Here is a 22,737-nt window from a genome sequence, read left to right on the forward strand (position 1 = left end):
TCCTTTCTCCTGGAAGACCAAGATGTACAGCACGTACTGGATTGTAGTTGTAGGACGGGGAAGAAGAGATGTCGAATGATACAGTTCTAAAAAGCTTAAAATCAGAGCCATCAAAACTTACAAATATATCACAGATCATAACGTTTTGAATTTCAAAACCACAAAATGATCATTGACATTGTTGAACATGCAAACAGAGAGCCAAGTCATCTCTAGAAGAGCTCATGAGCAGAGGCTAAAGTTACCTCTAAATTAACTGGAATACCTAAGTCAATAGTTGTAATTTATCCTACCAAAATGTAAATTGTTCCTAGTTATACGCTGTGGGAAAATTCTCCGCCACTACCGCAGTGACAATAAATACGAAAAAGTAGTTGCATAGTGGTAACAATGTTAGAGTCCCCAGAGGTGATTTCCATCATGTCTGGAGACTAAGAATCAGCATCTGCTTTTAAAGTCCAGATTTCCTTCTCGGAGTATGGAGTCCCAAATGGGAGCATTTTGTTTTATTTGAAGTCGCTTTCAAATAAACTTCTGAAAGCTTCAAGTTAGCACATTGATCATTCTTTAATAGTATACTGCTGTTCCTTAATTTTAGAAAATGAATTCAGGATGGGACTGTGAAACTGGCAGCACATTTGTGCAGAAAAGCAGACTGCACTTTCATAGTGCTGCGAATTGAGGGCTACACAGAATCTTTTCTGTAACTCCTTAATTTTTCCATCGGTTGTCAGGATGGTAACCTGTACAAACAGGAAATTACAATGAACGGTATGGAAAAAAACCCTGATATATGCGGGTATATGTATTTGCACATATTTCCAGTCACCTATAGAGGTAACCTTGTGATTAGGTAATTACTAGGTGAAACCTACAAAGAAATGGGATTGAACTGAAAAATCTAGACTCACTCTTCCCCTCTACCTGTCCAACTGCACTCAACTTTGTCTTCAGCCTCAGCTCAGCTCAATTTTTCTCCCTCTGCGTTGGCATCCCTCCTGATTTCCTAGAAAGGGGACCCAGGCAAAAAATAATCCTTTCCCCATGCTTCCAGCCTGAAGTCACATGCAGGACAGTGTTCCTCTAAAATCCCTCTCCTCAACTCCGCTGCAGGTGAGAAATGGGACTTGAGGAGTCCCCTCTCTTTTAAATAGCCTGGATTTACCTCAGGAAGCAGCCTAAAAATTAATTCTGAGAAGCGGCATGGCCTAGTGGAAAGAGCCCAGGCCTAAGAGTCAAAGGACTTGGGTTCTAATCCCGGCTCCACCACCTACCTGCTGTGGGAACTTGGACAACTCACGTAACTTCTCTGTGCCTCAGTTCCCTCACCTGCAAAATGGGGATTCAATGCCTGTTCTCCCTCCTACTTAGACTGGGAGCCCCTACTTGGACTGTATTAATCAGAACGGAATCTGGTTATCTTGTATCTACCCCAGTGCCAACTACAGTCTTTGGCACATAGTAAGTTCTTAACAAATATTACAATTATTATTATTAATGACAATGAAAAGTAGTTTTTTCACCAGTTTTCTCCTGTCTGTTGGAGTAGTATAAAATCCCCTCCCAAATCCTCGGAAACCAGGTATAAACCAAAAGACAGAGGACCTTAAATATGATGGAAATGACATTTAACTACAATGGAGGGGTTGGGAAGAAAAAAGGAGTAACACTTCTACTCCCCAAGCAAAGGAAATCATCTTCCAGTATGATTAAGAAACAGCGTTGCTTTTCTATAAAACTGCTCCAGATAGTGTCATGGCCCTGTTTCACAGCCTGTGATAAAAGATTTTAAAACAAACATTTTAAAATAGTCTACCTGGACAGTATTCATCTTATTCCAGTCTAGAGAGTAGGTGGATCCAATTTTTTTAAACAAATTTGGGCGGTTATTTGGCTTATTTGTGAATAGAAGAGATTATGGCTTATTTGTCGCTGGTCAAGAAACAAAACTGCTTGATTCTGAAAAACTTTAGGACAAACACCGTGCAAATTACAACTAAAAGTAGAGATGTGATTACAAACGATATGAAGTCGCGACGCATCAGAGTTAAAGGCATCCCCCCTACCTGCCATGGAGCCAGCCATTAACCGGTGTACGTGTCCAGAAATCCCCAACTTGGTGGTAATTAACTTCAAGGCAAACATGGAATGAAATGAAAAGGTACAAATCAACTGCCCAGTTCGCTTTTAATCTTCAAAGGAAGAAAAGTACGAGAGAGCGCCATGCAGTTTAATAAAACTGGTTAATGTCAGGAGAAATTCGTAAAAGCAACAAATGTACTCAGCCCACAGTAGCTTCTCAATCTTGTTGGAAAATCGGCTCATTTTACGTCTGATACCGTGATTTCTCTTATTCGGCACGAGCTACGACAGACTTTAAGCGGCTCTTTTTTATTACTGTAAAGATGTTTCATTGCCATACAGAGTACCTAAGTAGGACTCTGAAATCGGCTCAAGTAAAAATCACACCAGTGCTATTTGGGAATTATTTTTAAAGGTGCAGAAATTTTGAAAAGACTTTCTTACGAAGTAAATCATTTACAGTCTCATCAACTCAATGTCATCATCATCATCATCAATGGTATTTGCTGAGCACTTACTGTGTTCAGAGCACTGTACTAAGCATTTGGGAGAGTACAACATGACAGAGTAACATCCTAACCTGAGCAATAATTATGAACTTCTTTGGAAACAATACATCCTCGTGGTACTTATACGGCTCTTTCCACAATCAACTCAATGTTCTTCATAAATGCTTACTTTACAGCACGTTCCTAGCCTTCACAAAAACCACATATAAACTGAGAAATTAAGACCAAAATAATATAATATATTATTATATTATAATATTATTACATATAACAATATATAATATAATATATATTATATTATAATTTCCCTATTTATATTATAAGTAATATTACAATATACACTATTATTATACATAATAATAGTGTATATTGTAATATTATTACTTATAATATAAATAGGGAAATATAACCTTTCCCTACAAGTCAATGGAAGAGCAGGGAACCGAGAAGCCAGACTTAACTATCATTAGGTGTTCTGACCACTAGATTCCAGTACTCTGTAATTGTGGCTGCCCCTCAAGACTTGATTGTTTAAAAATAATAATAATGATGGCATTTGTTAAGCGCTTACTATGTGCCAAGCACTGTTCTAAGCACTGGGGGAGATACATGATAATCAGGTTGTCCCACATGTGGCTCACAGTCTTAATCCCCATTTTACAGATGAGGTAACAGGCACAGAGAAGTTAAATGACTTGTCCAAAGTCACACAGCTGACAATAATAATAATAATAAAAATGATGGCATTTATTAAGCGCTTACTATGTGCAAAGCACTGTTCTAAGCGCTGGGGACGTTACAAGGTGATAGGGTGGTCCCACGGGGGGGCTCACAGTCTTAATCCCCATTTTACAGCTGAGGGAACTGAGGCCCAGAGAAGTGAAGTGATTTGCCCCAAGTCACACAGCTGACAATTGGTGGAGCCGAAATTAGAACCCAGAACCCACAAAGAGCCCGGGCTCTTTCCACCAAGCCCCGCTGTTCTCCCAAATATTTGTTAAGCATCTATTATGTGCCAGGGGCTGTATAAAGCGCTGGGGTACATGCATGCTAATCGGCTTGGACACAGACCGTATCCCACAAGGGGCTCAGAGTCTTAATTCCATATTACAACTGAGGCAATGGCTCCAGCTCCTTCTGTTCTCAAACTACACTCACGCCCTTGGGGGGAGTTTCCTGGCTTCAACCACCACTTTTATGACAATATCTCCAAAATCAACCTCACTAGGCCCAACCGCTTTCCTTCTCAGCAATCTCACCACCTGCCATCAGTACGGCAAGGATACTACATGGCTATCCCACTGGAGCCTCGAGCTCAACAGGTGTAGACCTGCCCTCATCTTCCTTCCCAAATCCCCTCCTCCACCTAGCTTTTCTCTCACAGTTGACGACATGTGAGCCCGTTGTTGGGAAGGGACCGTCTCTATATGTTGCCATCTTGTACTTCCCAAGCGCTTAGCACGGTGCTCTGCACACAGTAAGCGCTCAATAAATACGACTGATTGAATGAATGAATGAATGACACCACCACCCTCCTCGTCTCTCAAGCCCACAACCAGGACAATCTCTCTCAGTCTCTCTCTCGCTCCACCTCCAGATTCAATCATTCACTGAATCCTGTTGGCTCTTCCTCCACAACACCTCCAGAATTTGTTCCTTCCTCTCCATTCAGACACACACTACTTTGGTTCTAGGGCTGATGTTACCCCAACTCAACTACCCCATCAGCCTCCTCGCAGACCTCCCTGCCTCCAGTTCCTCCCTCATCCAGTCCACACTTCTTTCTGCTGCTCAGATCATGTTTCTCAGCCATTGTTATGAATGCATCTCCCCTCTCTTCCAAAGCCTCCATGTCGAGCGGAAACTCCTGACCACTAGCTTTAAGGCACTCAATCATCTCACTCCCCTTACCCATCCTCAGCCCTTTCCCACTACACCTCAGCTCATCCACTTCACTCCTTTCAAACCAACCTCAGCTCATCCAATTCACTCCTTTCAAACCAACCTCAGCTCAGCCACTTCAATCCTTTCAAACCAACCTACCAATGATACCTTGTTCTCTCTCACCGCCAATCTCTGGTTCACCCCCCTCCCTCTTGCCAGAAACTCCCTTCCCCTTCATATCTCGCTTAATACCATCATTATTATTATTATTATATTATATCTGGCAGATCCCTGCTCTCCTTGTCTTCAAAGTCCTTCAGAAATCACATCTCCAGGAAGCTTCTCCCAGTTCTACACCCTATTTTCCCCCACTGCTGACACTTCAGCACTTCCTTTTCACCTAGGCATTTGGTTATTCCCCATCTCCCCTTCCACATAAGTACTTAAATACATATCTTTAAAAACTGTTGCTTCCCCTGACCTGGATTTCTTTTAGGGCCTGTCTCACTCTCTGGATTGCTAAACTCTGTGAGGGAAGCGATTGGTTTCTATTTATTATACTCTCCCAAGTGCTTGGTACAATTCTCTGCAGAGCGCAAGTACCCAAATACTATTGATTGACTGTACAGAAGTGGATCAAAGGGCTCTTGGACTTCTCAAGTGTTAGATGTACTGAAATAAATACCTCTGTAAAAGTTAATTTTCCAACGCCTGTTTCCCTCCATTTGTAATGTGTTACATATGTGGAACTTCAGAGACTGAGAGGAAAAGCACTCACAAGCTTGGGTACAATTAAATCACTGAAAACAAGAATCAAAAAGTACCTTCTTATAATGATCAAAAGCCATAAACTGGATTGCGCCATATGGGAATATTCTAATCATCATCGCCCCATTCCCTTTATACAGTCCGAGGTACCCTTCCTTTTTGGGGACGGCACACAATGCAGAAAACACTCCTGTTTACGAAACAGAGGGATAATTTTAAACAGTTTGGAAGGAGAAACTATGCCAACGGCTCCATGAAGCAAATTTCCCCATCTTCAAAGCCCTGCTAAAATTACATCTGCCCCTGGAAGACTTTCCTGAATAATCTCTCGTTCTCCCTTTCTATTTTTTCTCTCTACTGTGCCTCCTGTGTATTTGAGTCTATACCCTCTAAACGTATAGGTACTCACTCTATTCCCACAGCACTTAAATCCTTACCTTTAAAGTCGGTTGCTTACCCCACCTGTAATTTACTTTTCCCTGGGTCCTAGACACTGGGGAGAATACAATATTTTAAAAGAGGGACATGAGTAGAGTTCTCGGCCTGGACCAATTTATTTCAGATTCTATGCTGTTTTCAGTGTCTGGCTTTAGAAGATAAAGAGCACTCTGCCTATGGACTTTTTTGGTCATTTATCTCAAGTATAATTGTCAAGCGAACTGGGATCAATCAATGGTATTTACTGAGCAATTACTATAATGATTGTGATATTTGTTAAAGACTTACGACGTGCCAGGCACTGTACTAAGCACTGGGGTGGATACAAGCAAACTGGGTCGGACCCAATCCCTGTCCCACGTGGGGCTCACAATCTTAATCCCCTTTTTCTAGATGAGGCAACTGAGGCACAGAGAAGTGAACTGACTTGTCCAAGGACACACAGCAGACAAGTAGGGGAGCCAGGATTAGAACCCAGGTCCTTCTGACTCCTAGGCCATGCTGGAGAGCACTGTACTAAGAGCTTGGGAGAGTACAACACAACAGAGTTGGTAGACATGTTCCCTACCTACAAGGAGCTTGCAGTCTAGAGATCGCGAGAAACATTACAATAAATTACGGCTATGTATGTATAAGTGCTGTGTGGGGCTGAGAATGAGGTGAATTGCACACGTTTTAAGGGAACAAATTCAAGTGCAAGGGCGTCGCAGAAGGGACAGGGAGTAGAAAAACGGAAGGCCTCTTGGAGATGTGATTTTTAATACGGCTTTGACAGTGGGGAGAGTGGTAATACTAATGATGGTATCTGTTAAGTGCTTAACTATGTGCCAGGCACTGTGCTAGGCGCTGAGGTGGACACAAGCACAGTCCCTGTCCCATGTGGGGCTCGCAGTCTCGATCCCCATTTTCCAGGTGAGGCCAGAGAAGTGAAGTGACTTGCCCACGGTCACACAGCAGACAAGAGGCGGAGGCAGGATTAGAACCCATGACATTCTGACTCCCAGGCGTGTGATCTAGCCACGGCACCAGGCTGCTTCTCTGTTGGATGTGGAGTTCGATGGGCAACTACTGGAGGTTCTTGAGGAGTGGGGAAACATGGACTGAACAGTCCAACGGGTCCTAGTTTGTGCCTGCTTTTCCAAAGATTCAATTTAGACGAAAGAACAATAAGCCAAATCCTACTTAAATCCCCTTGTCAGAAATCTAGGACTAATTTCAAGTCATGCTAGGCATGAGAAAATAAAGCTCTTTTGCCTGAAGAACGTGAATTGGTTTATTAATCTCTTTTACAATGCCTATCCATCAAACTTACCTAAATGTTTGTAATGATGATTATGAGCTTGCAATAGTATCTTTACTCGATCTAGAGGTGCAATGGTAGTTTTAGCACAGCATCCTGCAATACCTGCAGAGAAAGATAAAAAAGGGGAAGAGTTACACTCTAAAGCTGTCGACAATATCCACAATCTTTCCAGAGAAGCAGAGTGCTCTGATGGAAAGAGCACCGGGCTAGGGGTCGGAGGACCTGGATTCTAATCCTAGTTCTTCCACTTGCCTGCTGTGTGACCTTGGGCAAGTTACTTAACTTCTCTGGGCTTCGGTTTCCTCCTTTGTAAAATGGGGATTAAAAACCTGTTCTTCTCCTTTCCCCTTAGACTGAGCCCCCTGTGGAATAGGGACTGTGTCCAACCTGATTATCTTGACTCTACCCTAGCACATGGTAAAGTGCTTGACACAAAGTACACACTTAATGAACACAATAATGACAATAATACTAATAACAAATTTTGTGTGTACAGCGAGTTGTGGCTATCATTTTAATGGAAAAGTAAATACACATTCCCTCTTTAATAGAAATGGAAAAACATTAAGTAAATTTTCATTTTGTGGGGAGAAGCATTCATTTAAAAGGCACATATTGCAATATGTGTTATTGCAATATGTTATTGCAATAACATTAAACAGTGTCTCATTCATTCAATCATATTTATTGAGTGCTTACTGTGTGCAGAGCACTGTACTAAGTGCTTGGGAAGTACAAGTTGGCAATATATAGAAACGGTCACTACCCAACAAAGGGCTCACAGTCTGATCATTGTGTTTAATCCCCCCCGCTCCTCTCCAGTCCTCCCCACTCCTCTACCCTCTTCAACTCTCCCTATATTCCCTGCAGTAACTCAAGATGAGATCTCTTGCCTCCTCTCTAAATAATAATAATAATAATAATGGCATTTGTTAAGCGCTTACTACGTGCAAAGCACTGTTCTAAATCTACCCCCTCCACCTGTGCTTCTGCCCCCATCCCTTCAAACCCTTTTTAAAACACTCACCCCTTTCCTTCTTCCCACCTTGATTGCCATCTTCAACTGTTTACTTTCTAACTGCTTTTTCCCCTACTGCTTTTAAGCATACTGATGCATTCCCCTCTCCTAAAACAAAACAACAACCCTCCTTTGACCTCCCAGCTCCCTCCAGTTATTGACCCATCTCCCTCCTACCATTTCTCTCCAAGTTCCTTGGGAGTGGTTCACACCGCCGTTTCCAATTCCTCTCCTAGATCCCCTCCAATCTAGCCCCCTTCAACTCCACAGAAACGGCCCCTCTCTAAGGCAACCAAAGACCTTTCCCTTGCCAAATTGGACGGCCTCTACTCTATCCTAATCCTCCTAGACTGCTCACCTGACTTCAACAATGCTGACCACCCCATTCTCCTCAAAACTTTGTCCAACTTTGGACTCACCGACGCTCTTCTCTTGGTTTTCCTCCTATATCTCTGAATGCTTCATTCATCCTCCCACCCATCCCCACAGCACATATGTATATATCTGTAAGTTATTTATGTAATAGCTGTCTTCCCCTCTAGACTATGAGCTCACTGTGGGCAGGGAACATGTCTGTTGTACTGTACTCTCTGAAGTCCTTAGTACAGTGCTTCACACACAATAAGCACTCAATATGATTGAATGAACACTCTTTCTCAGTCTCTTTTGCTGGCTCCTCCTCTGCCTCCTATCCCCTAACTGTGGGGGTCCCTCAAGCTCAGTTCATTCATTCATTCACTCAATCGTATGGACCCAAACTGGGCCCAGACTGAGCCCCTTCCTTCCTCTCCCCCTCATCCCCCTCTCCATCCCCCCCATCTTACCTCCTTCCCTTCCCCACAGCACCTGTATATATGTATATATGTTTGTACATATTTATTACTCTATTTATTTATTTTACTTGTACATATCTATTCTATTTTATTTTGTTAGTATGTTTGGTTTTGTTCTCTGTCTCCCCCTTTTAGACTGTGAGCCCACTGTTGGGTAGGGACTGTCTCTATATGTTGCCAATTTGTACTTCCCAAGCGCTTAGTACAGTGCTCTGCACATAGTAAGCGCTCAATAAATACGATTGATGATGATGATGATTTATTGAGCGCTTACTGTGTGCAGGGCACTGTACTAAGCGCTTGGGAAGTACAAGTTGGCAACATATAGAGACAGTCCCTACCCAACAATGGGCTCACAGTCTAGAAGGGGGAGACAGACAACAAAACAAAATATATTGACAAAATAAAATAAATAGAATAGTAAATATGTACAAGTAAAATAGAGTAATAAATCTGTACAACCATATATACAGGTGCTGTGGGGAGGGGAAGGAGGTAGGGGGAGGATGGAGAGGGGGAGAGGAAGGAGGGGGGTTTTAAATCAGTTCTAGGTCCCCTTTTATTTTCAATCTACACCCACTCCTTTGGAGAGCTCATTCAGTTCCATGGCTTCAATTACCATTTCTATGCAGAGGACTCCTGAATCTACATCTCCAGGCCTGACCTCCCTCCTACCCTGCAATCTTGCATTTCCTCCAGCCTTCAGGACATCTCCACCTGGATGTCCTGCAGACACCTCAAACTATAGTAAGCGCTTAACAAATACCATCATTATTATTAAATATGATCAAAACTGAGCTCCTTACCTTCCCAACCAAATCCTGTCCTCCTGTCCACCACTATCCTCCCTATCTCACAAGCCCAAAACCTTGGTGGCATTGTTCTCGACTCATCTATCTCATTTCATGTGCATTGAGCGCTGAACTGTGTGCCCAGTGGGAGTACAACACGACAATGAAGAGGCACATTCCCTGCCCATGATGAGCTTACAGTCTACAGGAGGAGAAAGATAATATAAATTACAGATACATAAATAAGTGTTGTGGGCTGTGGGGGGGAATGAATACAGGGAGCAAGTCAAAGTGATGAGGAAGGGAGTGGAAGAGGAAAGGAGGGCTTAGTCAGGGAAGGCCTCTGGGAAGAGATGGGCCTTAAATAAGGGGAGAGTCAGTCTGTCAGACATGAGGAGGGAGAGCAATCCAGGCCAGAGGCAGGAAATGGGCAAGAGGTGGCGGCGAGATAGATGAGATCGAGGTACAGTGAGAAGGTTGTTTTAGAAGAGTGAAGTATGAAGGCTGGGTTGTAGTAGGAGGGTAGCAAGGTAAGGTAGGAGGGGGCAAGTTGATCGAGTGCTTCAAAGCCAGTGGTGAGGAGTTTCTCTGATAACGAGGTGGATGGGCAACCACTGGAGTTTCTTGAGGAGCGGGGAAACACAGCCTGAGTGTTTTTGTAGAAAAATGATCCGGGCATCAGAGTGACGTCTGGACTGGAGTGGGGAGAGACAGGAGGCAGGGAGGTCAGCAAAGAGGCTGATAGAGTAATCAGGCAGAATAGGATGAGCGATTGGATTCACGTGGTAGCAGTTTGGATGGAGAAGAAAGGGAGGAATTTAGCAATGTTGTGAAGGTGGAATTGACAGGATTTAGTCATCGACTGAATATATGGGTTGAATTCTCATTCAATCAATCATATTTATTGATTGAGAGGAGTTAAGGACAAAGCCAAGGTTACGGGCTTGTGAGACAGGAAGGACGGTGGTGCCGTCTACAGTGATGGGAAAGTCAGGGGAGGACAGGGTTTGGTTAAAAGGTTAGAAATTCTATTTTAGACATGTTAGGTTTGAGGCGACAGGACGACATCCAACTAGAGATGTCTTGAATTCAATCTGTCTCGGTTCTGCCTCCACAACATTGCTAAAATCTGCCCTTTCCTATCTATAAAAATAATGATGGTATTCGTTAAGGGCTGGGGTAGATACAAGGTCATTAGGTTGTCCCATGTGGGGCTCACAGCCTTAATCCCCATTTTACAGAAGAGGGAACTGAGGCCCAGAGACTTGAAGTGACTTGCCCAAAGTCACACAGGTGACAAGCGGCGGAGCCGGGATTAGAACCCAAGCCCGTTCTCTTGCCACTAATCCACACTGCTTCTCATCAAAACTACTATTACATCAATACAGTCTATTGTTTTGTTTTGTTTTGTTGTCTGTCTCCCCCTTCTAGACTGTGAGCCCGTTGTTGGGTAGGGACCGTCTCTACATGTTGTCAATTTGCACTTCCCAAGCGCTCAGTACGGTGTTCTGCACACAGTAAGCACTCAATAAATACAATTGAATGAATGAATACAATCACTCATCATATCCTGCCTTGAGTACTGCATCCTTCTCCTCTCTGACTCCTTGGACTCTTGTCTCTCCCCAGTTTAATACATACTTCACTGGCCAAGTGGCTAGAACACAGGCCTGAGAATCAGGAGGATCTGGGTTCTAATCCCAGGTCTGCCACTTGTCTGCTGAGTGACCTTGGGCAAGTCACTTCACTTCTCTGGGCCTCAGCTCCCTCTTTTGTAAAATGGGGATTAAGTCTGTGAGTCCCACATGGGACAGGAACTGTGTCCAACTCAATTTGCTTGTATCCACCCAGTGCTTAGTACAGTACCTGGCACAGAGTAAGCGCTTAATACCTAATTCTTCTTCTTGTTATTATTGTTACTCTGCTACGTGGATCATTTTTCAATAAAAACGCTCAGTCCACGTCCTCCCCACTCCTTAAAAACCCCCAATGGCTGCCCATCCACCTCCACATCAAACTGAAACTCCTTACCCTTGGCTTTAAAGCACTTAAACCAGCCCTCCCCATCCTACCTCGCCTTACTGATGATAATAATAATAATGACGGTATTTAAGTGCTTACTAAGTGCCAAACACTGTCCTAAGCCTTGGGGTAGATACAAGGTGATCAGGTTGTCCCATGTGAGGCTCACAGTCTTAATCCCCATTTTAAAGATGAGGTAACAGATGCAGAGAAGTGACTTGCCCAAAGTCATACAGCTGGTAAGTGGCGAAGCCGGGATTAGAACCCACAACCTGAGACTCCCAAGCCCGTGCTCTTTCCACTAAGCCACACTGCTTCTTGATCTCCTACTCCAGCCCAGCCCACTCCGCTCTAATTCCAGTTTACTCACGGTACCCCGACCTCTATCTTGCTGCCAACCCCTTTCCCACATCAAGCGCTTAGTACAGTGCTCAAGCGCTTAGTACAGTGCTCTGCACACAGTAAGCGCTCAATAAATACGATTGACTGATTGATCCTCCCCCTAGCCTCCCTTCCTCCCCGTCCACATTCACCAGATCACCACTCTCTCCACCTTTAAAGCATCCAGCACTTAGAACAGTGCTTTGCACATAGTAAGCGCTTAACAAATACCATCATTATTATTATTACGGTCACATCTCCTCCAAGAGGCCTTCCCAGATTAAGCCCTCTTTTCCCCAGCTCACTACCCCTCCTGCTTCATCTACGCACTTGCATGTGTGACCTTCGGACATCTGAACATTTGATATTTGCCCCACCCACTACTGTGCGGCACTCAGGTACTTCAAATTGTATATTATAAATAGCTAATTCATATTAATGTCTGTCTCCTCTCAACTGGAAGCTCATTACGGGCAGGGAACGTGCCTGCTGATCCTGTTGCACTGTACTCTCCCAAGTGCTCTACATTTAGTAAGCGCTCAATAAATACCACAGATTGACATACTGATCAAAATGTAATTATAAACTTTTGAAAACACAAGAAAATATTTAAAACTTCAAAACAACCTTCTTTCAGAGGAGAAGAGCCAGAACAAGTCTCACAAGGGTTTTCAGTAAGAGGAATTTTAAACATTTTACCGAACCCATCTCGCACTTTTGCTATTCAGTTGAACCAAGTTTTAAACAGTGTAATCATTTTTAAATAAATAGTAGTAATAATTGTGGTATTTATTAAGCGCTTACTACATGCCAGGAACTGTACTAAGCGCTGGGGTGGATACAAACAAATTGGGTTGGACACAGTCCCCGTCCCACATGGGGCTCACAGTCTTAATCCCCATTTTACAGTTGAGGTAACTGAAGCACAGAGAAGTTAACTGACTTTGCCATGGTTTCACAGCAGACAAGCGGTAGAGCCGGGATTAGAACTCAGGTCAATCTGACTCCTGGGCCCGTACTCTACTCCCTGGGCCAAACTGCTTCCTTAATAAATAAAATAATAATAATGATGGTATTTGTTAAGTACTTACTATGTGCGAAGCACTGTTCTAAGCACTGCGGGGGGGAATACAGGGTGATTAGGTTGTCCCACGTGGGGCTCACAGTCTTAATCCCCATTTTACAGATGAGGGAACTGAGGCCCGGAGAAGTGAAGTGACTTGCCCAAAGTCACACAGCTGAAAAGTGGCAGAGTGGCAGACTCCCAAACCCGGGGTCTTTCCATTGAGCCACGCTGATTCTCTAATAATAATAATAATGTTGGTATTTGTTAAGCACTTACTATGTGCAAAGCACTGTTCTAAGCGCTGGGGTGGATACAAGGTAATCAGGTTGTCCCACGTGGGGCTCACAGTTTTCGTCCCCATTTTACAGATGAGGGAACTGAGGCCCAGAGAAGTTAAGTGACTTGCCCAAAGTCACACAGCTAAGTGGTGGAGCCGGGATTTGAACCCACGACCTCTGACTCCAAAGCCCGGGCTCTTTCCGCTGAGCCACGCTGCTTCTCTTAATAAGGCTATAATTCTCTTAATAAGGCTATAAAGCACCTGTACCATGACAATAGGTCTGTTTTATCCCTCTCAACTCAGGTATTTTTCAGAGCTTTTAAATATGTTTATTGCACATGGGGAAATATTCAATCATTTCATCTTTTGCTTCATATTTTCAGGAAGCTGGTTCACCATTTCTTCTAAAATTTATGACTAGAAAATTGGAAAAAAAAAGCTTTTAAGATTTTTGCTCATCTTCAAAATAAGTTATTTTTCTCATCGGTGTTTCAAAATGCATAAATTAAGCTCGTCGTTTCCTGTTCCAATGAACCCATCCCTGTGGAAAGAGCACGGGCCTCAGAGTCAGAAGACCCGGGTTCTAATCCCAGTCCTGCCGCCTAACTGCTTTGTGGCCTCGGATAAGTCATTTCACTCCTCTGGGCCTCAGTCTCCTCATCTGTAAAACGAGGGTTAAATACCCGTTTGCCCTCAGGGAACGGAGAAGGGGGCACCGATGAGGGACGGGGACTATGTCCAACCTGATTATCTTGCATTTACCCAAGCCCTCAGTGCAACGCTTGGCACCTAAGTACTTCTCAAATACCATCTTTATTATAATAATAAAACCCTGATTAGCTGTTTCCAGGAAAAGGGAGCGGTCCGCGGTATCAAAGGCAGGTTGAGGAATACGACAGAATAAAGTGCTATATGCTTCAAGACGGAGGTTTAGTGAGGGAAGGGGGTGGAAACCAGATTGCCAAGGATCGAGAAGGGAATTGGAGGAAAAGTGGAGGGAATGCAACCCATTTAAGAGGTCTGAATGGGAGGAGGCGTGATGGATGGTGCAGCAGGGTGGAGAGAATGGTCTATGAAGGCATTATGGTATTTGTGAAGCACTTATTAGGCAAACACCGTTCTAAGTGCTGGGATAAGTACAAGTTAATTAGGTCATACCCACTCCCTGTCCCACATGGGGCTCACGGTCTAAGTTGGAGGGAGAACAGATACCCCCATTTTACAGCTGAGGAAACTGAGGCGCAGAGAAGCGAAGTGACTTGCCCAAATCACAGAGCAAGCAATTGGCAGAGGAGGGATTAGAACCCATTTGAACCCTGGTTCAAATCCCCGCTCCGCCGCTTGTCAGCTGTGTGACTTTGGGCAAGTCGCTTCACTTCTCTGTGCCTCAGTTACCCCATCTGTAAAATGGGGATTAAAATGGGACAACCTGATCACCTTGTAACCTCCCCAGTGCTTAGAACAGTGCTCTGCACATAGTAAGCGCTTAACAAATGCCATCATTTTGGAGAAGCAGCGTGGCTCAGTGGAAAGAGGCCGGGCTTTGGAGTCAGAGGTCCCCGGTTCAAATCCCAGCTCCACCACGTGCCAGCTGTGTGACTTTGCGCAAGTCACTGAACTTCTCTGTGCCTCAGTTCCCTCGTCTGTAAAATGGGGATGAAGACTGTGAGCCCCATGTGGGACAACCTGATCACCTTGTAAAACTCCCCAGCGCTTAGAACAGTGATTTGCACATAGTAAGCGCTTAATAAATGCCATAAAAAAAGGCAGAGGGGAAAGAGCCATCATTCATTCATGCATTCAATCGTACTACTGTGTGCAGAACACTATACTAAGCTCTTGGGAAGTAGAAATCGGCAACATATAGAGATGGTCCCTTCCCAACAACGGGCTCACAGTCTAGAAGGGGGTGACAGACAACAAAACAAAACAAAAAATAAGAAAGTGAATGGCTGAAAATGGCTATCAGGGAGGGAAGAGTGAGGGCAACTGTTTTATGAGGGTGAGGCAGAATAAGGTCAGAAACACAGGTGAATTCTGAAAGCAAGGGGGAGATTTCTTGAGAGATGATCAAGGTCTTGGGGAACTCACGCCTGATGGTTTCGATTCTGTTTTAAGTACCACGTACACCTCCTCTAGTAGTTATTGCATTAAAATGAACAGTCTTACGCTTATATTGGCAAAATGAGTCAAAAAAATGACTTGGCCTTGTTTCTACAGCTTTAATGGTGCCCTGAAAATTCCACGTTTTGAAACGAAGCGTTTTCAAATCTCCAACATCTCGTCTCTCTGGAGGAGAAAACACATCTAGACCGACACTGTTGGGTAGGCACTGTCTCTATATGTTGCCAATTCGTACTTCCCAAGCGCTTAGTACAGTGCTCTGCACATAGTAAGCACTCAATAAATACGATTGATGATGATGATACAACGGTCATTTTTAGCAGAACCGAGGAAATCTTTAGTGATGTCTGGTAAGCTCTTCCCACCTCAATTAGGTCTGGGCTAGCTAAAAACAGGGATTTACACTGAACATAATGTGAACACCACCACAGCTGATTTTTTAACAGCATCTATTAAGCACTTACTACACGCCAAGCACCGTACTAGACACAAAGTCCCCCACGGCAGATACGTGGCAGAGTCCCCTGATTTCCAGGCCCATACTCTTTCTACTAGGCCACGCTACTTCCCTCCCTGGGCACGGTCAGTCCCGGCCGCCCAACTGCCCGGGCCTCGATATACGGTACTGATTTCATATATTTCTCTTTGAAGACAGGATAAAGAAGTTCAAATTCAGCTCTGTTAACATCTCCTCCCTTCCCGAGTACCTGAGGTGCACGTTAAAATAAAACAGAATAAACGTGGCTGACGGAGGCCCCGAATAGCCGGACCTCCCAGGAGAGGCAGAGGGTACAGACTGTACCTCTTTGCCCCCCAAGCTGAGCCCAGGGCCAGGCCAGGAGTGACCCTGGGGCTTTTCTCCCACTGGGAAGGTGGGCAGCCTGGCAGCAGGCCATGGGCAAAGGCAAACATCCAACAGGGGAGGGTGGGGTAATGGGGATGCCAAAGGTCCGCCCTGGCCACACCCATACAGCTCAACGAGCTTCTCCATTCAGGGACCTTTCCCCCAGACCCCCTCCCCACGTGTCCCCCTTCCCCTCATCTTGACCCCCTCCAGCTGACCCTCTCCCCTGGCCCACCTTCACCTGCCCCCACCCTGACCCCCTCCAGCTGGGCCCCTCTTCCCGGCCCCCTCCCCTTAATCCCCTCCACCCAGTGCCCCCACCTTGACCTCCTCCAGCTGGACCCCTCTTCTTGGCCCCCCCTTGACCCACGCACCAGCTGGATCCCTCTTCCCGGTCCCCTCCCCTTAGCCCCCTCCCCCGGCTTCCTCTTCCCTTGACTCTTCTCCCTAGCCCCCCTCGACCCTTGACTCCCTCCGGCTGAGCCCCTCCCTTGGCCCCCTCGCCCTAGCCCCCCTCCCCTTGACCCTCTCCTTGCCCCCCCCTTAACTCCTTTCCCCCTCCCTAGTCCCCCTTCCCTTACCCCCTCTCCTTGCCCCCTCGCCCTAGCCCCCATCCCCTTGACCCTCTCCTTGCCCCCTCCCCTTAACCCCTCTCCCTTGCCCCCTCTCCCTAGCCCCCCTTCCCTTACCCCCTCTCCTTGTCCCCTCTCCCTAGCCCCCCTCCCCTTAACCCCTAGACGACTTATAGACTGTGAGCCCGCTGTTGGGTTGGGACCGTCTCTATGTGTTGCCAACTTGTCCTTCCCAAGCGCTTAGCCCAGTGCTCTGCACACAGTTGGCGCTCAATCAATATGACTGAATGAATGAATGAACCCCTCTCCCAAGCCCCCTCCCCTGCCCCCTTTCCCTATCCCCCTCTCCTTACCCCCTCTCCCAAGCCCCCCCCCGCCCTTGCCCTCCTAAGCCCCCTCTCCCAAGCCCCCTTCCCCTACTCTCCCCTGCCCCTGTCCCCTTTCATTCATTCATTCATTCATTCAATCGTATTTATTGAGCGCTTACTGCGTGCACCGTACTCAGCGCTTGGGAGAGTACAAGTCGGCAACATCTAGAGACGGTCCCTACCCAACAGCGGGCTCACAGTCTAGCAGGGGGAGACAGAGAACAAAACCAAACATATTAACAAAATAAAATAAACAGAATAAGTATGTACGAGTAAAATAGAGTAATAAATCCGTACAAACATATATACATCTATACAGGTGCAGTGGGGAGGGGAAGGAGGTAAGGCGGGGGGAGGGGGAGGAGGGGGAAAGGAAGGAGGGGGCTCAGTCTGGGACCAACTTGTACTTCCCAAGCGCTTAGTACAGTGCTCTGCACATAGTAAGCGCTCAATAAATACGACTGAATGAATGAGTAATAAATACGTACAAACATATATACATCTATAGAGGTGCTGTGGGGAGGGGAAGGAGGTAAGGCGGGGGCGATGGGGAGGGGGAGAGAAAGGAGGGGGCTCAGTCTGGGACCAAGTTGTACTTCCCAAGAGCTTAATACAGTGCTCTGCACATAGTAAGCGATCAATACGATTGACTGAATGAATGAATGAATAGTAAATCGGTACAAGCATATATACATCTATAGAGGTGCCGCTGTTGGGTAGGGACCGTCTCTATATGTTGCCAACTTGGACTTTCCAAGCGCTTAGTCCAGTGCTCTGCACACAGTAGGCGCTCAATAAATGCGATTGATTGATTGAAGGGAAGGAGGTAAGGCGGGGGGCTCAGTCTGGGACCAACTTGTACTTCCCAAGCGCTTAATACAGTGCTCTGCACATAGTAAGCGCTCACTTCGATTGAATGAATGAATAGTAAATCCGTACAAACATATTTCTCCCTTCTAGACTGTGAGCCCACTATTGTGTAGGGACCGTCTCTATATGTTGCCAGCTTGTACTTCCCAAGCGCTTAGTCCAGTGCTCTGCACACAGTAGGCGCTCAATAAATACGACTGATTGATTGATTGATTATAGAGGTGCTGTGGTCCCTTCTAGACTGTGAGCCCGCTGGTGGGTAGGGACCGTCTCTCTATGTTGCCAACTTGGACTTCCCAAGCGCTTAGTCCAGTGCTCTGCACACAGTGGGCGCTCAATAAATACGACTGATTGATTGATTATGGAGGTGCTGTGGTCCCTTCTAGACTGTGAGCCCACTGTTGGGTAGGGACCGTCTCTCTACAGTACAGTGCTCTGCACACAGTAAGCGCTCAATAAATACGATTGAATGAATGAATAATACTTATAATGATCATGAGCCCACTGTCGGGTTGGGACTGTCTCTATATGTTGCCAACTCGTACCTCCCAAGCGCTTAGCACAGTGCTCTGCATACAGTAAGCGCTCAATAAATACGACTGAATGAATGAATGAATAATAATTATAATGATCATGAACCCACTGTTAGGCAGGGACTGTCTCTGTATGTTGCCATCTTGTACCTCCCAAGCGCTTAATACAGTGCTCTGCATACAGTGAGCGCTCAATAAATACGATTGAATGAATGAATAATAGTTATAATGATCATGAGCCCACTGTTGGGCAGGGACTGTCTCTAGATGTTGCCAACTTGTACTTCCCAAGTGCTCAGTCCGGTGCTCTGCACACAGTAAACGCTCAATACGACTGACTGAATGAATGAATAATAATTATAATGATCATGAGCCCACTGTTGGGCAGGGACTGACTGTCTCTATATGTTGCCAACTTGTCCTTCCCAAGCGCTTAGTACAGAGCTCTGCACACAGTAAGCGCTCAATAAATACGATTGAATGAATGAATAATAACTATAATGATCACGAGCCCACTGTTGGGTAGGGACCGTCTCTATATGTTGCCAACTTGTATTTCCCAAGCGCTTAGTCCAGTGCTCTGCACACAGTAGGCGCTCAATAAATACGATTGATTGACTGATTGATTGATTGAGGGGAAGGAGGTAAGGCGGGGGGGGATGGGGAGAGGAAGGAGGGGGCTCAGCCTGGGAAGGCCTCCTGGAGGAGGTGAGTTTTCAGCGCTTAGTCCAGTGCTGTGCACAGAGGAAGCGCTCAAAAAAGCCCACTGTTGGGTCGGGACTGTCTCTACATGTTGCCAACTTGTACTTCCCGAGCGCTTAGTACAGTGCTCTGCACACAGTAAGTGCTCAATAAATATGATTGATTGATTGATTGATATGTTGCCAGCTTGTACTTCCCAAGCGCTTAGTACAGTGCTCTGCACACAGTAAGTGCTCAATATGATTGATTGATTGATATGTTGCCAGCTTGTACTTCCCAAGCGCTTAGTACAGTGCTCTGCACACAGTAAGCGCTCAATAAATATGATTGATTGATTGATATGTTGCCAGCTTGTACTTCCCAAGCGCTTAGTACAGTGCTCTGCACACAGTAAGTGCTCAATAAATATGATTGATTGATTGATATGTTGCCAGCTTGTACTTCCCAAGCGCTTAGTACAGTGCTCTGCACACAGTAAGTGCTCAATAAATATGATTGATTGATTGATATGTTGCCAGCTTGTACTTCCCAAGCGCTTAGTACAGTGCTCTGCACACAGTAAGTGCTCAATAAATATGATTGATTGATTGATATGTTGCCAGCTTGTACTTCCCAAGCGCTTAGTACAGTGCTCGGCACACAGTAAGTGCTCAATAAATATGATTGATTGATTGATATGTTGCCAGCTTGTACTTCCCAAGCGCTTAGTACAGTGCTCTGCACACAGTAAGTGCTCAATAAATATGATTGATTGATTGATATGTTGCCAGCTTGTACTTCCCAAGCGCTTAGTACAGTGCTCGGCACACAGTAAGTGCTCAATAAATATGACTGATTGATTGATATGTTGCCAGCTTGTACTTCCCAAGCGCTTAGTACAGTGCTCTGCACACAGTAGGCGCTCAATAAATACGATTGATGATGATGATGATGATGAAGAATAAATCCCCTCCCGTCGCCCCCGCCGTGCCCAGAAGGGAGGCCCTCCCCTCTCCTCCCCTCCAGCGTGGCTCAGTGGAAAGAGCCCGGGCTTTGGAGTCAGAGGTCGTGGGTTCGAATCCCGACTCCGCCACAAGGCTGCTGTGTGTGACCTTGGGCAAGTCACTTCACTTCTCTGAGCCTCGGTTCCCTCATCTGTAAAAATGGGGATGAAGACTGTGAGCCCCACGGGGGACGACTTGATCACCTTGCATCCCCCCCAGCGCTTAGAACAGTGCTTGGCACATAGTAAGCGCTTAAGAAATGCCATTATTATTATTATTATTATTATTACCTCCGGCCACGAAGGAGCGGAGCCAGTAGAAATCCCTGCGGGCCGGGGGGGGCCCGGGCGCCGGACAAGAAGGAGGAGAAGGAGGAGGAGGAGCAGGGGCCGCCATGGCGGCGGCGGCGGCACCACCACGACGACGCTGAGGTAAAAGGAAAGGAGAGGAGGCCGCTCCCTCGCGCGCCCGCGGCGCGCCCTGATGACGTCAGGGGCGCCCCCCGGGGGCGGCGCGCGCCGATGACGTCAGGGGGACCCGCCCCGCGGGGAGGGGCGAGCTGCGCGCGCTGATGGCGTAGGGCGCCCCCTCCCCGGGGGGAGTGGCGCGTGTTGATGACGTAGGCGTAGCCCTGCCCGGCGCCGGCGCCTCGGTTTCGGTCCTCATCCATCCCTCCCTCCCTCCCTCCATCCATCCATCCATTCATTCATTCATTCATTCATTCATTCATTCATTCATTCATTCACTCACTCATCCATCCATCCATTCATTCATTCATCCATTCATTCATCCATCCATTCATCCATTCATCCATCCATCCATCCATTCATCCATCCATTCATTCATCCATCAATCCATTCATTCATTCATCCATCCATTCATCCATTCATTCATCCATCTATTCATTCATCCATTCATCCATCCATCCATTCATCCATTCATTCATTCATTCAATCGTATTTATTGAGCGCTTACTGTGTGCAGAGCACTGGACTAAGCGCTTGGGAAGTACAAGTTGGCAACATATAGAGACGGTCCCTACCCAACAGCAGGGTTGGTTCGTTCGTTCTTTCATTCATTCATTCATTCGTTCATTCATTCATTCAATCATCAATCAATCATTCATTCATTCAATCAATCATTCATTCAGTCAGTCATTCAATCATTCATTCAGTCAGTCATTCAATCGTATTTATTGAGCGCTTACTGTGTGCAGAGCACTGGACTAAGCGCTTGGGAAGTACAACTTGGCAACATACAGAGACAGTCCCTACCCAACAGCAGGGTTCGTTCGTTCATTCATTCATTCATTCATTCATTCATTCATTCATTCATTCATTCATTCAATCAAGCATTCATTCATTCATTCAGTCAGTCAATCATTCATTCAGTCAGTCATTCAATCGTATTTATCGAGCGCTTACGGTGTGCAGAGCACCGTACTAAACGCTTGGAAAGGACAAGTCGGCCATATAGAGGGACGGTCAAGGCCCCACTGAGAGCTCACCTCCTCCAGGAGGCCTTCCCAGACTGAGCCCCTTCCTCCCTCTCCCCCTCGTCCCCATCATCATCAATCGTATTTATTGAGCGCTTACTGTGTGCAGAGCACTGTACTAAGCGCTTGGGAAGTACAAGTTGGCAACATATAGACAGTCCCTACCCAACAGCAGGGTTCGTTCATTCATTCATTCATTCATTCATTCATTCATTCAATCAATCATTCATTCATTCAATCATTCAGTCAGTCAGTCATTCAATCGTATTTATCGAGCGCTTACGGTGTGCAGAGCGCCGTACTAAACGCTTGGGAAGGACAAGTCGGCCACATAGAGGGACGGTCAAGGCCCCACTGAGAGCTCACCTCCTCCAGGAGGCCTTCCCAGACTGAGCCCCTTCCTTCCTCTCCCCCTCGTGCCCATCACCATCAATCGTATTTATTGAGCGTTTACTGTGTGCAGAGCACTGTACTAAGCGCTTAAGTCTCCCTCTCCATCCCCCTCATCTTACCTCCTTCCCTTCCCCACAGCACCTGGATATATGTATAGATGTTTGTACATATTTATTACTCTTTATTTATTTAGTTTACCTGTACATATCTATTCTATTTATTTTATTTTGTTAGTATGTTTGGTTTTGTTCTCTGTCTCCCCCTTTTAGACTGTGAGCCCACTGTTGGGTAGGGACCGTCTCTATATGTTCCCAACTTGGACTTCCCAAGCGCTTAGTACAGTGCTCTGCACACAGTAAGCACTCAATAAATACGATTGATGATGATGATGATTGAGCGCTTACTGTGTGCAGAGCACTGTACTAAGCACTTAAGTCCCCCTCTCCATCCCCCCATCTTACCTCCTTCCCTTCCCCAC

The 22,737-nt window shown here is 45.8% G+C and overlaps 1 protein-coding gene across 1 annotated transcript in view; it reads right to left on the minus strand.

The window, feature by feature from the left end:
- SLC25A16 (solute carrier family 25 member 16) overlaps positions 1-20,770 on the minus strand; it is a 39,378-nt gene extending 18,608 nt beyond the window's left edge. The window contains exons 1-4 of the mRNA XM_038743920.1: positions 20,662-20,770; positions 6,994-7,086; positions 5,300-5,433; positions 2,067-2,130 (exon numbers count right to left, since the gene is read on the minus strand). Coding sequence (XP_038599848.1) covers positions 2,067-2,130; positions 5,300-5,433; positions 6,994-7,086; positions 20,662-20,767 — 397 coding nt within the window. The 5' untranslated portion in view covers positions 20,768-20,770. The remainder of the gene's footprint in view (positions 1-2,066; positions 2,131-5,299; positions 5,434-6,993; positions 7,087-20,661) is intronic.
- Between the last annotated feature and the right edge of the window lie 1,967 nt (positions 20,771-22,737).

This window comes from Tachyglossus aculeatus, chromosome 3 (assembly GCF_015852505.1).
Source record: "Tachyglossus aculeatus isolate mTacAcu1 chromosome 3, mTacAcu1.pri, whole genome shotgun sequence".
NCBI lineage: Eukaryota > Metazoa > Chordata > Mammalia > Monotremata > Tachyglossidae > Tachyglossus > Tachyglossus aculeatus.